Source organism: Odontesthes bonariensis, chromosome 3 (genome assembly GCF_027942865.1).
Source record: "Odontesthes bonariensis isolate fOdoBon6 chromosome 3, fOdoBon6.hap1, whole genome shotgun sequence".
Classification (NCBI taxonomy): Eukaryota; Metazoa; Chordata; class Actinopteri; order Atheriniformes; family Atherinopsidae; genus Odontesthes; species Odontesthes bonariensis.
In genome coordinates this window covers 10,869,188-10,883,309 of record NC_134508.1, presented here as the reverse complement: position 1 = coordinate 10,883,309, position 14,122 = coordinate 10,869,188, and the positions used below count along the sequence as shown (strand labels likewise).

At 40.8% G+C, this 14,122-nt stretch overlaps 1 protein-coding gene across 2 annotated transcripts in view; it reads right to left on the bottom strand.

Annotated features, from left to right (window-relative positions):
* pdzrn3b (PDZ domain containing RING finger 3b) overlaps positions 1-12,488 on the bottom strand; it is a 102,121-nt gene extending 89,633 nt beyond the window's left edge. The window contains exons 1-3 of one of the 2 annotated variants that reach the window (XM_075460250.1): positions 11,520-12,486; positions 4,633-4,719; positions 2,394-2,501 (exon numbers count right to left, since the gene is read on the bottom strand). In XM_075460250.1, the coding sequence (XP_075316365.1) occupies positions 2,394-2,501; positions 4,633-4,719; positions 11,520-12,233 (909 nt within the window). In that variant the 5' untranslated portion in view covers positions 12,234-12,486. Of the gene's footprint in view, positions 1-2,393; positions 2,502-4,632; positions 4,720-11,519 lie in introns of both variants that reach the window. The other variant, XM_075460252.1, reaches the window with a different exon arrangement.
* Positions 12,489-14,122: the final 1,634 nt, after the last annotated feature.

Below are 14,122 nucleotides of genomic sequence, written 5' to 3'. Positions count from 1 at the left end.
TATTCATACATTTTTTTATACATTTTCATGGGCTCTCACCCTGACAAAGGCTTGAATGTGTTCCCAAAACCTTTTTAAAGACAGAACCTTAGGCCAACAGTTTGGAATGTGAAACCTGTGGGGAATTGTCTTTTCAACCCCAGACTCCCAATCGAAGAGCATCAGCTTCTTTCATGATTTCATTACCTAGTTTCAATATATTTGATCAGTGTTATGGTGGAACTTTTAAACATGATTCCATAATTATGTACATATTACGCCTTAAGAGAAGCCGTTTTTGTTTGGTTTCAAGGATCACTCTTGAACTACACTCTTTTGCATAAATGTAGTCACCTGCAGCTCCAAAAAACTAAGTGGCAACCACGAGTCCTCAAACCCATCCATGTTCATTTTTTAAAACAGTCTATGGTTTTAACCCCCGTCACAGCAAAAGGTTCACATCCTGTTTTTTTTTTACATATTTTTTTTATAATGAGAAAGCAACGTAACACAAGAATTTTCTAAAGTAACATGGTTTCTGGAGCCGTCAAAACTAAGCATCTTTTAAAAAATCCTCCCTTTACTTAAAGTAGATTTATAAATACAGTATGCAACTGTAAGTGATATACTGGAAAGTGCCAAAGACAACATACTTCCTGAGAGGAGTGATGTGAAACCAGATTTGACGTGTTTCTAATGGCCCACATAGGATGCTAAATAGGACACAGTTGCTGGCTGTTGGTTTCAACCAATGCGCTCAAAACATGAACATGAAACTGCCTTTAGGTGCTTGGGATTTATTTTCTCTGACTCACTGTTTAACACAACAGAGTTCAAAGACTCAATCACCTGAGGTTAAAGGAGCACCCAGCACAGATGCAAACCGTGTCATGACATTGCATTTCCCATTGTGGGCTGCAAAAACATGACATGGAATGGTTATCACTTCAGACAGTCAACAAAGAAGGAGTCTACGAAATATGAACCATCTCCAATCTCAGGTTTCTCCAACAATGAAAAGAACCTATGTAGAGTATCAACTCTGAGCTGTCTGTACATTTCCATTTCAGTGAATAAATGATTGATTTTGTTGGGATTTGTCTAATAATCCCTTGTGTTTTGAAAAGAAAAGGACACTAAATAAGCTGCCTTTGCTACCTCCTTAGGCTTTTCACATCCTCTCTACTCTGGAGTTCGCCTCCAGTGGAAACATTTCCTGACTTCATCAACAATAGATCGAAAAACGAGACAAACACAAGTACAGCATCATCTTACAGCAAAATCTGTTCCCTCTTTTTCTGAAGTCGATGAGGGGATGAATGACTATCTTTGCATTAAAAACCCTCACAAGATACCTTCTCAAGTAACCAAATACAGCAACATCTGGGCCCTTAATACGATTTCCCAAACTTCCTGGTCTTACGCACACCTAGACAAACACATTCACGCGCACTCAGAAAAACAGACAACTTGTACGCTCTTCATTGACCTACGAGCTAATCTCTCATCAGCTAGCATCAGCAGCCCACTTGTAGCTCTGAGTAAACTGAGACAATTGACACAATTGCTTGTGTTATAACCAAGGATTAACAAGTTCCTTCTTATGGGTTTTCATTACTTAGAACTATTGTGTAAGTCTTGGACCAGGGAACATTTGATGTTTTTAGTGTCTAGTTAGCATTCAACTGCATGAATGACAGGACAGAGCGATGAACACAATCCAGATGCCGGAGTCCTCTTTTCTTGTAAACAGTTTCCACAAACATCTCTGTGAGCAATGTGCTCTGCAAAATGCTCTGGAGCCATTTCGCTGAGGTTTGACAATAAAGCCTGCGACAAACCATATTTCTCATCTTGTGGCACACGGTAATACGCACTTGTAATCCACATAAACCCCTCATTTCAATACAGGCATTGTGTAGGATTCTGGTTGTTCTATAAAAGAGACCTTTGTGATGTTGAGTTTTTCAACGCATCCCTCAAGTTGACCTCAGGGTGAGCTGGCCTTTCCACACGAGATTCTGTTTAAAGTCGATAGGAGGATGCTGCACGGCAACTCTGTCATGAGGGATTTGCCTGCTAGAAAGCAAACACAGGGCTCTCTCACTCAGCAAAACCAAAGCCAGCCAGCCTCGCCTCAGCTTTATCTCAGCTCATCTGCAGTGATGCCCCTGTTAACAAAGCCTTCGTCTGACTGTTGATAAGTAGAAGTACATGTTGAAACATAAGCTGTCCGCACAATTTTCACTTTTTCAAACTAAAACAAAAGTCTGTACAAACAATTGTTCCAAGAGTCCCATTAGTTGCTTTCGGCTGGAGCTGTAGAGGTCACTGACTCATTTGGGACTGCAAATTACAGTGAATCAAATTCTCCCCAACACACACGTGAAACACTTATAGGGTTAGTCACATACCTCTATTATTCTGTCGTGGATTTGAAGGCCTTCCTCCTTGTCCGCTGGTCCTTTCTCAATAATCTTGGATACAAAGATCCCTTCACTCGAAGTGCCTTCATTGTCATCCTGTGGAACAGACTGTTGTTACTTCCTCTTGAACAATAAAAGCACAGTGCTTATATTGTTGAGAATAATTCTTTTAATAAATCTTTAGAAATATGGCATTCAACTTCGGAAACATTGTTCAGACATTCATCCACCTGCAGTCTGCTTAAGAACTTGCGCATTAAAGGGTTTTTATATACTAGAAGGCATTAAATTACTTAAATAAATAGTTAACGACATGTTATTTCCACCTTTTAACCTCAGTGCACAAATTGGTCTTCAAATCAAAAAATTAAAACACCAAGATCATAACAAAGCTAAGAAACTAATCTCAACAACTTGTGAGATAGGACTAATTTTTCAGGGGTGGAAATCACCCCTTGCTGGTTGTCAAGTGGATGGTTCATATGATCTGTGTGCCTTTTTCCTGTTTTTGAATTGCTTATCAAATGTTTTTTACATAACAACAAATGGTAGAGGAGAGAAGTGTGGGCTATTTGCATATTTATAGATCATAGGATACCAAATAAGGCAAAAATGTAAAGTTACACAATAAACATTTCACAACATTAAATAATTATTTTGGGGTAAATTGTCAAAAATATTTTATCTTGATGAGCAGAGATGAGGTTTTAAATGTTAAATCAATGACTGAGGAAACATTTAATTTCCCCCAAATGACTACACCCACAACACCACCATCTGAAACCTCTGCTGTCAATCCATAAGCAAGATGCTAACTAAATATAGTTTGTGCTCCCAAAAAAATTAAGTCTTTAACTGTAAACTGCAATGAATAAGCCACAGATTTTACTGTCAAGAGATTTTATGGCAAGCCTCAATTTCAAGGAAGATATGTCAAAAATTTTGGCACATAAAAGCCAAACATATTTGGGGGGCTAGACACGACTGTGGCTAAGTGGAAAAATATGTCTTTTTGTCATTTCTGAGAACTGACCCTTTCACCCTGCCTTTTACTGTGGACTTGAGGATTATCTTTAACTTCAGATACTTCCCAGGCCCGGAGGGTTGACCCTGGCCAACAAAAAGGCCTAAATGTTGACATGCTGAAGTAGTCTGCATTTAACACTGTGCCTGTGACCCCAAAGTCAGAGCTGAGTCTAGGTTAACAACTCTTTTAGCACTCCCTAAAACTGCATGAAACCTGTTGCACCGACACGCTGAGTTTTTACACAACGACACATTAACTCAATTTAATAGGTTGATTTACGAAACCAAGAAATAGATTTGAGAAACAAACATCATCTGATCTTTTACATTGGACATGTATGTTTTTTATGCCATCGCGCTGCATGTGTATCCTTCAACAAGCTTACAGCTTCTCCACACCACTACCCCATCCCAGGAGCTGTAAACTTGCTGGTCTTGACACCACAAACGTTGGCAGCTGACAGCATTTACTAAGCTATACCAGTACAAGGGCCACATGAAACAAATGCAACAAGCATATAAGCTATTTCAGTATGCGTGTGGATTTTTATCATTTCAAGCTACAAATGAATTTTACTGTGATAGTCTGTGTCAGTACAGAAAAAGTGTTTCCTTTTGTTTGTGGGGAAAAAACACAACCTGCAACAGTGGAGTGCAATCCTGGTGAAATGGATACAGGGAGCTGAACAAAAAAAGGCCCATGCATGGAAGATAGAGCTGTAACCAGTGTTAATGTTTTCAACCCTTCACTCAGCAGAGCGAGCAGCATTATTAATGACTTTTACCTCATAGCCTCAAGGTAGGAAACAGTGGCCGTGAGAAGTTCAGGCAGGGATAAAAGACCCTTTCCTCTGTGTTTACCTCACCACCAAAATCCCCTCAATTAAAGACAAAACAACTGTGGTAAAAACCATAATCCCAGATTTAACTCCCATAAAAGTAATTATAGTTTTTTTTTTATCTGTAATGCCAAATCCGCTAAACCAGACCGATATATAAACACAATAAAACTTGATAGTGCGGTCTATCTATTCACCGACTACAAAACACACGCTCGGTCTGCTGTCTAAGCTGTGTCGTTCAGAACCGAAAAGTCTTGGGGTGCTTCCAGTACGTGCTGTTCATTCCTGGGTTGCCATCTGACACTTCGGCCTATCACCGTGGAAGATGAAACGTCCAAAACACTCAGCTTTCAACCTACCGCGCATGGCCTTCCTCCTACGATGTTAAAACCCAGAGATCCGCCCTCACGAAGAAGGACAACTGTGACACTTTTAGACTCGTCTTCCTACAAACAGACAGAAGAAAGAAATGTGAACAAAAAGGTGGCAACTTATTCAGAATAATCTAATATTCACTCCAGGTGGGTAACAGAACGATGAACTGCTTCAAGAGGTGGAATAGATTAGAAAAAAGAATGATGAACCCATCTTATCGGTGCAAGATCTGGAACTCAAAACTACTCAATGAATTCTACAAAGTAAAAGAAAGTTACTCTGCATAAAATTAATGTAATAATATAATGAATAAAGCCATAAAGCCAGTTTCAACACATTCAATTGTGAATGTTTGTTCACTTTTAAGACCACTAAAACAAATAATACTTTCATATGTAGTATCTTAGAAGCCAGGAGTGTCGCTATAGACTGGAATTGATGATAATTGTCATTTTTAAAGAACGAAATATTGACATCGTACTGATAACAGACATAAAGACGCATATTTTGACTTTTAACTTTTAAGATGAAAGAACCTTAAATAAAACAAAGTAATTAGTCTGTTCCCCAAAAATTTTTTAGGAACTTTTTCTAGGAACATTAAATTCAAGTTTTCTAGGAACATTAAATTCAAAATAATAGTTATCGTAACTGCTTTTGGCCAAGATAATTATGTAGTGATAATCAGAGAACCCAGAGAGCCCTTTCAACTGTAACACACAGCTGTTGATTTAAGATAGCTAATTGTGTGTTAGCAAAAAGGGAAAAAAGCTATGCCATCAGACTGATAGCCAAGACACATTGTTACCCTGTCCAGTTTGACTGTAAGATCTAACAGATTTGTATGCAAAAGTTAGCTACTTTTCAGAATATGTCAGGTCTAAAAAGAAAGCTGACTGACTGTAAATCTAGCGACTTGTAGGACAAAAACGTGAGAGAGAAGAAACAGCAGCACCTGTGAGCTTCTTTCATATAAGCAGTGTGGTCATTATGGTGGTTAAGGATGAAGTTTTACAAGAGAGCATATCGGTAAATTCAGCTAACATCATTTAGTCTTTGACTGATGTGAATGATGTGCTCTTCAGATTCTATAGCTATAAAAACAGGCTTTTATCAGGGCAAAGCAGGAGGATTAAAATGCTTTGGTAGTGAACGTGAGTTAACAGTCAAAACTTCAGACGCGTTTTGCTATATGACAACAGAAAGCGAGAGTAGCTTTATTGGAAAATATGCCATGCTAATTTACATTATATGTAAGCATAGAGTAGGAGAGGAACAAACAGATTTTCAGGGCTGGCACAAACGCAAATGCAAATTAAATGTCATAACGTCATAATTTAGCTGACATAACATAACCTAGCAACATTCAGCTAATATTTTAGTGCGCTTTAACCACAATTCACTGGAAATATTGTGGTTTGCAACACTGATTGATGAACTTGACCTTAGTCCACAGCTACATTAGACATACTGAAATGAAGCCTCAGCACTCTGCGTAGAGGTCACTCAAAAAATGTCAGCTAACTTTTGTCCAGTTTGACTGTCAGATATGGTTGATTGTGGGTGTGTCAATTTGGGTAAGTTTGTCATGGCAGGATAACAATATCAAAAAATACCATGGCGTCAAGTTATATGCTATTACACATTTTATCATTAACATAATCATCCTTATCACCAGAAACAGTTACAATAGTCTCGAAAGGGATGAGATCAGAGGGGTAATTCTAGTTGGACAAGTTCTTTATTATAAACACATTTTTCACAACATTTTGATTTAACACGGCAGGGAAAACAAAGGTGAAGCTCAATCTGTTAACACTAGATGAATTTAATGTGCCCCAGTAAGTCGTGACACTGAGCAAGACTTCATAGTCAAAGAAAGTCTTTCAGCGAGTTTATCTAAATGCAATGCGGTTGTTTTCATTGCTATAAATTGCACCTGTACTTTTCCTGTTATAACAAGCTGAAATGCTTGCTATGAAAAACATCTGAACAACCTTTTTCTTAAAAGGAACTATGTGTGTGGCAGAAGTTGATGGGTCTGACAGGCTTTCATAAATACAGGTCAAATTCTTTGTCCATTTGAACTAGCCTGATCAGGATAGCCTAAACAATAATAATCTTTGCTTTATTGGGTTACAAAAATTAAGTTTGTGTACTTGTATCTCATTTCAAAGAGTAAACTTAAGCGGGAACTTTTTAACTTTTTAAAATCGCCACCTTACTATTGATGGAAAAATGCTTCTGGAAAAGTCTATAAAGTATTCAGCCCTTACCGACACCCCTTTCTTCAGATTATCCAGCACAAAAAAACAGAAATGACGAGGTCAAAGAAGAGCCAGTAGCCCTTCTCTTTTACAAATTGTTGTCCTATGTAAACTAATACACCAGTGGACCTCTCACTCAGAGGCAACATGACATGAAAACCTCTGGGAAACTCGCAGAGTCAGCCCTTAATCTGTTTTTTTAAGCAGGACTTAGAGGGGAGTTATGAGGTAACATAATTTTAGCTGCCACTCCAGTATGCTGCAACACAGAGAAACTAAATTTAAAGGAGGTATTATTGGCATGTACAGTGCCCTGACAGCCAATGTAGGCTAAAAAGACTATCATGTGCATGTCAGGCCATAGTGGAATGTGCGCCCCTGCACAATGTCAAGGCACCATTAGCAACACATGCTTCTGAATTATAGTAGCTACAGTCATTACAGTCAACAAGAGGACAGCTTGACTTTAGTTGAATTTGAATATGACTAATAACAGCAATAAATTAACAGGCTAGTCCGTTCACTTATGTTACAACCAATCCGCAACAAGCCTCAAAAGAAAAATTAGCTGGATCGTAAAGCCGTTTTGCCATCATCTGAAATAGTTGGGAATAAGAACTCTGAGTAATACGGCAGCTTTAATTTTTCAGATCTGCAAACAAAGCTCCAGTTCCTTAGAATTTAAGTAGTAACATGAGGTGGTCTTTTCAACCAAAAATGCAAAACATGATCATATGAACATCATTTGGGCGGGTTAAAAACATGGGGGGGTTTTCCAACAAAACAAACATTTACTTTCAGTGTAAAACGAACAGAGCGGCCTGTAACTGACAACAGAAAGCCAACTGGGAAAGAAAAGAGCCTTTAGTCTGCTACCGACTGGTGACTTGGCAGGGTCACGGTGAGCCTTCACCTCAGCACCCGTCACACTTTCCGAGTCTGTCCTCCATCAAGCTGCCTTCTCTCTGTATACCTCTTAACATAGTGTGTCTAATTATAATGTAGGTGCTGTCACGCAGAACAAAAAGGGAACGTATTGATTTACAAAGTACAGACACGTGACTAAGAGGCAGAAACTCAGTAACCTCATTGAGGGCATTTCAGCTTGTTAAACATGTTGTTTGGTAGACTTCAAACCTTTTAAAAGACCTGTCATTACACAGGTAAGGTATGCATATAAAGGAGCCAGCAGATGACAGTTCTTTTTCCTTCATCAAAAACCTATTTTTAGTGACTTCACGAGGGCTTTTATTAATGTGATCTCTGTCATATCCAATAGACATGAGATAACCAACAGGCTCTGTTATTTAATTGAATCATCCAGCCGGTTAATGCCACGAAATTAGTGCATAATTAGCCTAATTAGACGGGTCCCATGATTACTTCGATCAAATTCAGCGGTGGCTTAAATCAGTTGGAAATTTTACAATTTGAAAAGGCCTCACAAGCTGTCATCCGTTGCCGCGCTGGCTTCAGAACAGATCTAAAGCTGAGCGGAAAGTTTGACAGCACTTCTAGCTGAGCTGAGGTGAGCCAGACAGAGCGATCTGAGCCTTTTTTGTTTTTGCTTTGTTTTACCGCTCTTCCTGGCTCAATGAGGACGTTTAGTGTTAAGCACTATTATAGGAGACTCCAGTCAGTTGTTCCACATACTCGGGTCATCTTGATCTCCCTCACAGTTTGGCTGACTGGTTATTTAAAGAAGACGTTAAAATCCTCCATCTGACGCAGGAGGCCTGAGCTAAGGAGGGAAGATTTTAAAAAGCACACCGAAGGAAGTCACTTGTTACAGTTTGTATGCAATAATGGGCCTGTATTCATTCTTTGGTAATCAGTTAAATACACAGTCAAGTTTAGCTATGGTTATAATGAGATCATTTCATTGGACCACTGTCCCATACATGCAAAAGACAGGAATTGATTACTTTATCCATCCCCCCCCAAGCAAATCGAGATGGAGTATAAGGCCTGGCCTCATAAAATGGATCATGTGCAAACCACATTGTCCTGTTTGACACACTCTGAACGAATACATGCAACAGTAATTTAACTTCCTATGGCATTTTCTGGGTGTGTTAATCCAAATTTGAGAAATTCGATATAGCACGATTTCAGCCAGAAAAATGTCTACACGTAGATTTCAAATGTCTAACCCTAACCCTATCCATCCATTTTCTATATCTGCTTACTACTAACTCAGGGTTTTGGTGGGCTATTGGGCGAATGGCAGATTACACCCTGGACAAGTCGCCAGTCAGAGACAAACGTGACAAACAACTGGGCACAGTCACTCCCCAATATGCCTAACATGCTTGTTTTTGGAAGGTGGGAGGAAGCATGTACTCTGAGAACATGCAAACTCCACACAGAAAGCCCCTCGCCAAGATTCTAGGAACTGCCTGGTGCCAGAAACCCCCTGGCCTGTGTATTTAAAACACGAGAACATCAGTATTGGAAGCAGGAACCCTCTGACTGTAAGGTGACGGTGCTAACCACTACACCACCGTGCAGCCCCAGACTAAGCCAACACTAAGACTTTTCGTCACACTAAGACGCTGACTGATTTAAAGAACTGATATGTCCAAACAATTCCAAGCAGACCTTTCTCTCCCCGAATTGTGAAACAAACCTAGTAACAGATGCACTCCATTTAAGTTATTACAGGTCCACGGTTCTGTGAATGCTGGCAAACTAACATGACTTCAAAGGAACACAGCCCACATATATCATAACTTGAGCTTTTTCTGCTATGACAAGTCGAAGTTGAAGACGAGGTATCCCCTATGAGAAATGATTAATAGGACACAGATCTTATCGCATTTGATAACAATGCATAACTAACATCACGAAGGGGGTGTTAAGATTGAGAAAACTGTAAATCGGTGCTGATTCCACTTGTGTTGCTCTGTTTCATTTCGCCATTTGTGCTGTGAGGTTCACAAAGCAAACAACCCTGTTCGCTGGCTGACTGACAGCCTTTCTTATGGAAAAAAAAAACAAAGAAGCTTTCTAACTAACCACATGATCATCTGCTGAGTGTTGTTTCTTCTCGTTCCAGCCTGCACTTTTTCCTCAGTGGATAACTTCCGAAACCATTCCCGTGTCTTTTATGTAGGTTCGAGGCGTGCCTGTTTGTGTAATAAAGGCACACACGGAGTAACAGACTCGATGTATAATTGAGTGGCAGGACTAGGCTGTCGCCGTCAAATGAACTGTAACTGCAACAAGCCCGGCGAGCTTCTTTATACCAGCGTGAGAGATTTCAATATTTGCACGCATCGGTGCTTCTGATGCGCAATTTACCATTCTACTGGAACACATTTTTCTGGGAACTGAGCCTGTAATGAACAAATGAATCCGTCGAGAAAAAAAAAAAAAAAAAAAAAACATCAGAAAAACAAAAATTGTGACAGAGAAAGGAGAGAAATCTCAAATGAAAGGGTGTTGAGAGGTGTAACATTAAAGGACAACATCAAGAAAAGTTCCTATTCATCCACACTTCTTTATGTCCCCATCTGTGCAAATTCCTCCCCTTCTTGGACGGAGTTTAAAACTAAGCCCGATCACAATCTGACCACTCGTCTCTGCTGATCAGAGCAGCAGTGGTGCAGCCACCCAACACTAATTCAATTCATTAACCGCCTTATGACTTGCATCCTTTATGATGTCGATAAGTAGCCATTAGATTTTAAAATCTGAACCATAAAGCATCCCACGCCAGGACCTCTTGGCCTTTTTTCTTAATAAGTTCCTTGTCCATAGATTTATATACCCTGCTGACAAGAGACACGGCTGTATTTTTACAACTTTTAAACACCACGGCTGGGTGGATTAATGTCACACTTTTCCCATTATCACAGCATCCCCACAAGTCTGGGTTTTCTGAGGGCCTCTCAGCACCTCACAAGCACCACTGAGGCTTTGCCTGGCTCACGCAACTGAGCTGGCAGCAACTCTGCCACAGACCCGACTGTAATTTGTCACAGCAATTCTCAGCAAAAGGGCGAACATCCAGATGACAGAGAGCCTAAAACAAGCGTGTTGTGAGGAGGCCGTATAACTGGAACCTGGCTCTTTTTGTGTACAGAACTGCAGCAAATATTTGGCCCTCCCCCAGTGACTGCCAGCTGGCCAGAGGCACAGCTGACATCCATGTCACAGAGCAGACAGACAGGAAACAAACTCCTCCTCAAACTCCTGAAAAAGTAGTTGCAAAAACAAAATAAATCCTCTATGAGTTTTCTATTTCCATTTCCCACAAAAAGGTAGAAACGCAGCAATATCAAGGTCCAATAAAAGTGACACACACAAGTCCCTGAATGATAGATATTTTACAGGCTGTATAGGTGGTCGTGTGACATTTGCCTGGGGTGAATGTCCCCAAGAGACAATGTCACAAGACTGGGTTTAAAACATGCCAGGCGCATATAAAAGGTTAACTTTTGGCAGCTTGAAACCATAAAGTGTGCATTTATCCTCGGTACTTTGAAAGTTTCACAGTAATAGAAAACAGCTTCTTACTTTTTTTTTTTCAGGTTGAAAATAAAGCCAAGATTAGAGGAGCAGAAGCCAATCTGTGCTCCCTCAAAGCTGAAACTTTTTACCTTGCAGGAGAACGCCACCGTTTTGGTGAGGGAGTCGATCCTCTCGCTGTATTCGGTGAATTTCTTCTGATATTTCAGGGCTGTCATCTGCAGCTCGCTGTGCACGGCGGAAAGTTGAGCCAGGAGCGACTTCTCCCTCTTGTTGGCTTTGATAGCCTGCTTCTTGAACTCTCTATCCAGGATGATCAGCTTGCACTGCAGCGCGCCGTTGTGCGCCTTGAGGGCTCTCACGCAGCAGTGACCGTTTGATTGCTTGTCTTTGTGGGTGAGCATCAGCCCGCAGCCGCCCTCGCAGATCCCCGCCGATCTGAAGTCGCACGTCTCCCGCATGTGAGCGTCCATGTCCCTCAGACCGAGCACCTCGTCGCATCCCTTATTCCTGCACTTGGCCGGGGAGTAGTCACACATCTCGGCGTGCTCGGCCAGATGCTGCAGCTGCACCACCGCATCGCAGCCCTGCGCGTGGTTATCACATTTGATCTCCAGCTTCAGGATGAGGTTTTTCAGAGGCAAGACGTGGTTCAGCTCCTTGGCGGAGATCCTCTGACATTTGACGGGGCAGCTGCTCTGCTGGACGACCCAGGGCAGCACGCAGCCGGAGCAGAAGACGTGCCCGCACGGAGTAGTCAGCGGCTCCTCCAGGACTTTATTGCACAAGTTGCATTTGAAATCTGGGTCCACGGTTCCTTTGAAGCGGTCCAGCTCGAATCCCATGTTTTTTTCCCCCAAAGATCCAAATTCAAACTTGTGGACTCCCCACCCCTGGAGATCTGTGTCGGAGCAGTGGGGCGTTCAGTTGGTCATTGGTGAAGCGCTCCCAGAGACCGACTACAGGCTCCACTCACAGTCTGAAACTCTACTAATTGACCGAGACTTTTGGTGCCTTCAGGTGCGCCTCGAAGGCGCATCCCGTTAAAGTTGGAAAAGTTTGAGAACCCGAAAAAAGGAAACCATTTCGTCACCCTTTTCAGTACAAACACACTTTCTGAGTCACAACAAATCGAAAATGGTCAAATGTAGAAAAGGCCAATTGTTTTTAAAGAAGTGAACAACATTTAAAAGTTTGTGTTTCAGAGCGAAACGTCTCAAATACGACAACTGTTCACCTTTCAGTATCAATGATCCCACTTCTGTGAGTTTATGACACGTCCCGAAAGATTTTTTTAATGATAGATTACACCTTTCTGGCAGTGTTCACGTGACCTTAACTGTCAACAGAGACACTTCTAACGGTCAGTGAAGGCACCACTGCTGCGGGTGAAAGTGTGGAAGGATTTTCTACCGTAACTATCCTACTGACTGTGCAGAGGCTGTTTCCCCCCCTGGGATAAAGCATGGTTAGTTTTTTTTTCCCTTTTTCGATATTTGCATCTGTAGTTTATTTACACTCCACATATTCACAAAACAGTGGGAAAGCATTCAGTCACATAACTCCTGAAACTTTGGAAAGTCATGACTATGAAAAAAAAACACAGGTGAAAGTTTTAGCACAAGGTGAGTGAGGAGCAGATCAGGTGCAAGTTAAAAGCACCAGCTTGAATAATAATCAGTGGTATTAAAGTGAGCACTTTTTTGTGCGAAAAAAAACCCTCAAACAGATCAACAAGAGCTGGCTCTAGAGGTGACTGTGTAGTTCCTTTCAGAAAGAGGGTCTTTAGTCAAACCACATTTTCTGTTCGTGCTTTTCACACTTGGAATTTAACACCACACACAATACGTGAACTCCCGACTCTGACCTCTTTTACCAAACATCTTAAAGCTTGGCTATTGGAGGAACAGCACTGTTGCCACAATCCTGGCTAAAATGTATATGTGTTTTATGATCCACTAAACTCTTCATTGTTCTTGCTTTTCTTTTTTCTTTTGTCCTATTGTGTTTTCTCTCTGTAATTATTCCCTCTTTTCACACTGGATAACATAACTATTCTAATTGTTGTTACTGTTGTTTTATTTATTTTACTATCCTATGTTGTTGACATCAATCTGCCGAAGGGACTAAAGATGGAAATTAGCCATTGGCTATAATCTTGCATATATACATGTATATGTTCATTAATATGTATTGTCCCTGCTTTAAATAAACTCAAACTTCTGTGGCGCTCATGTGTGAACACACCTCTCATTGCACTCCTTATGAACAGAAAGCATGCTATTACACTGTCTTACTGCTTGCATAGTGAGTTGAATGCCTCAGTCTTAGCAGGAGAGGCAGCAGCTGTGAGTGTATTTGAATTGTAAATGACACTCCAGTGGATCTGCTCAGTGAAGGAAAAGAGAAGCTGCTCAGGCAGAAACACAAAGCCTGTGTCAGTCCTGACCCTGCCTTGATTAGATACCTATTCCTACCGGTTAGCTCCTCTTTCAGAAATCCAGTTTTATGCAGTGCCATGCTCAATGAAACCTCTTCATGTGTGCATTATCCAGAACTGAAAACAAAGGCTTATCAAAGACTTCATGCAAAGTGTGACAGGGAGAGTGTGAGCTTGAGAGTAATCCTACACTCATGTTATGTGATGGTTAAGATGGGGTGGAAGAAAAACTCCTTAAAGATTGAAAACTGTGTGTATACATATTTCTCTTTCTAGGTACTCCTCAGGTCTTGT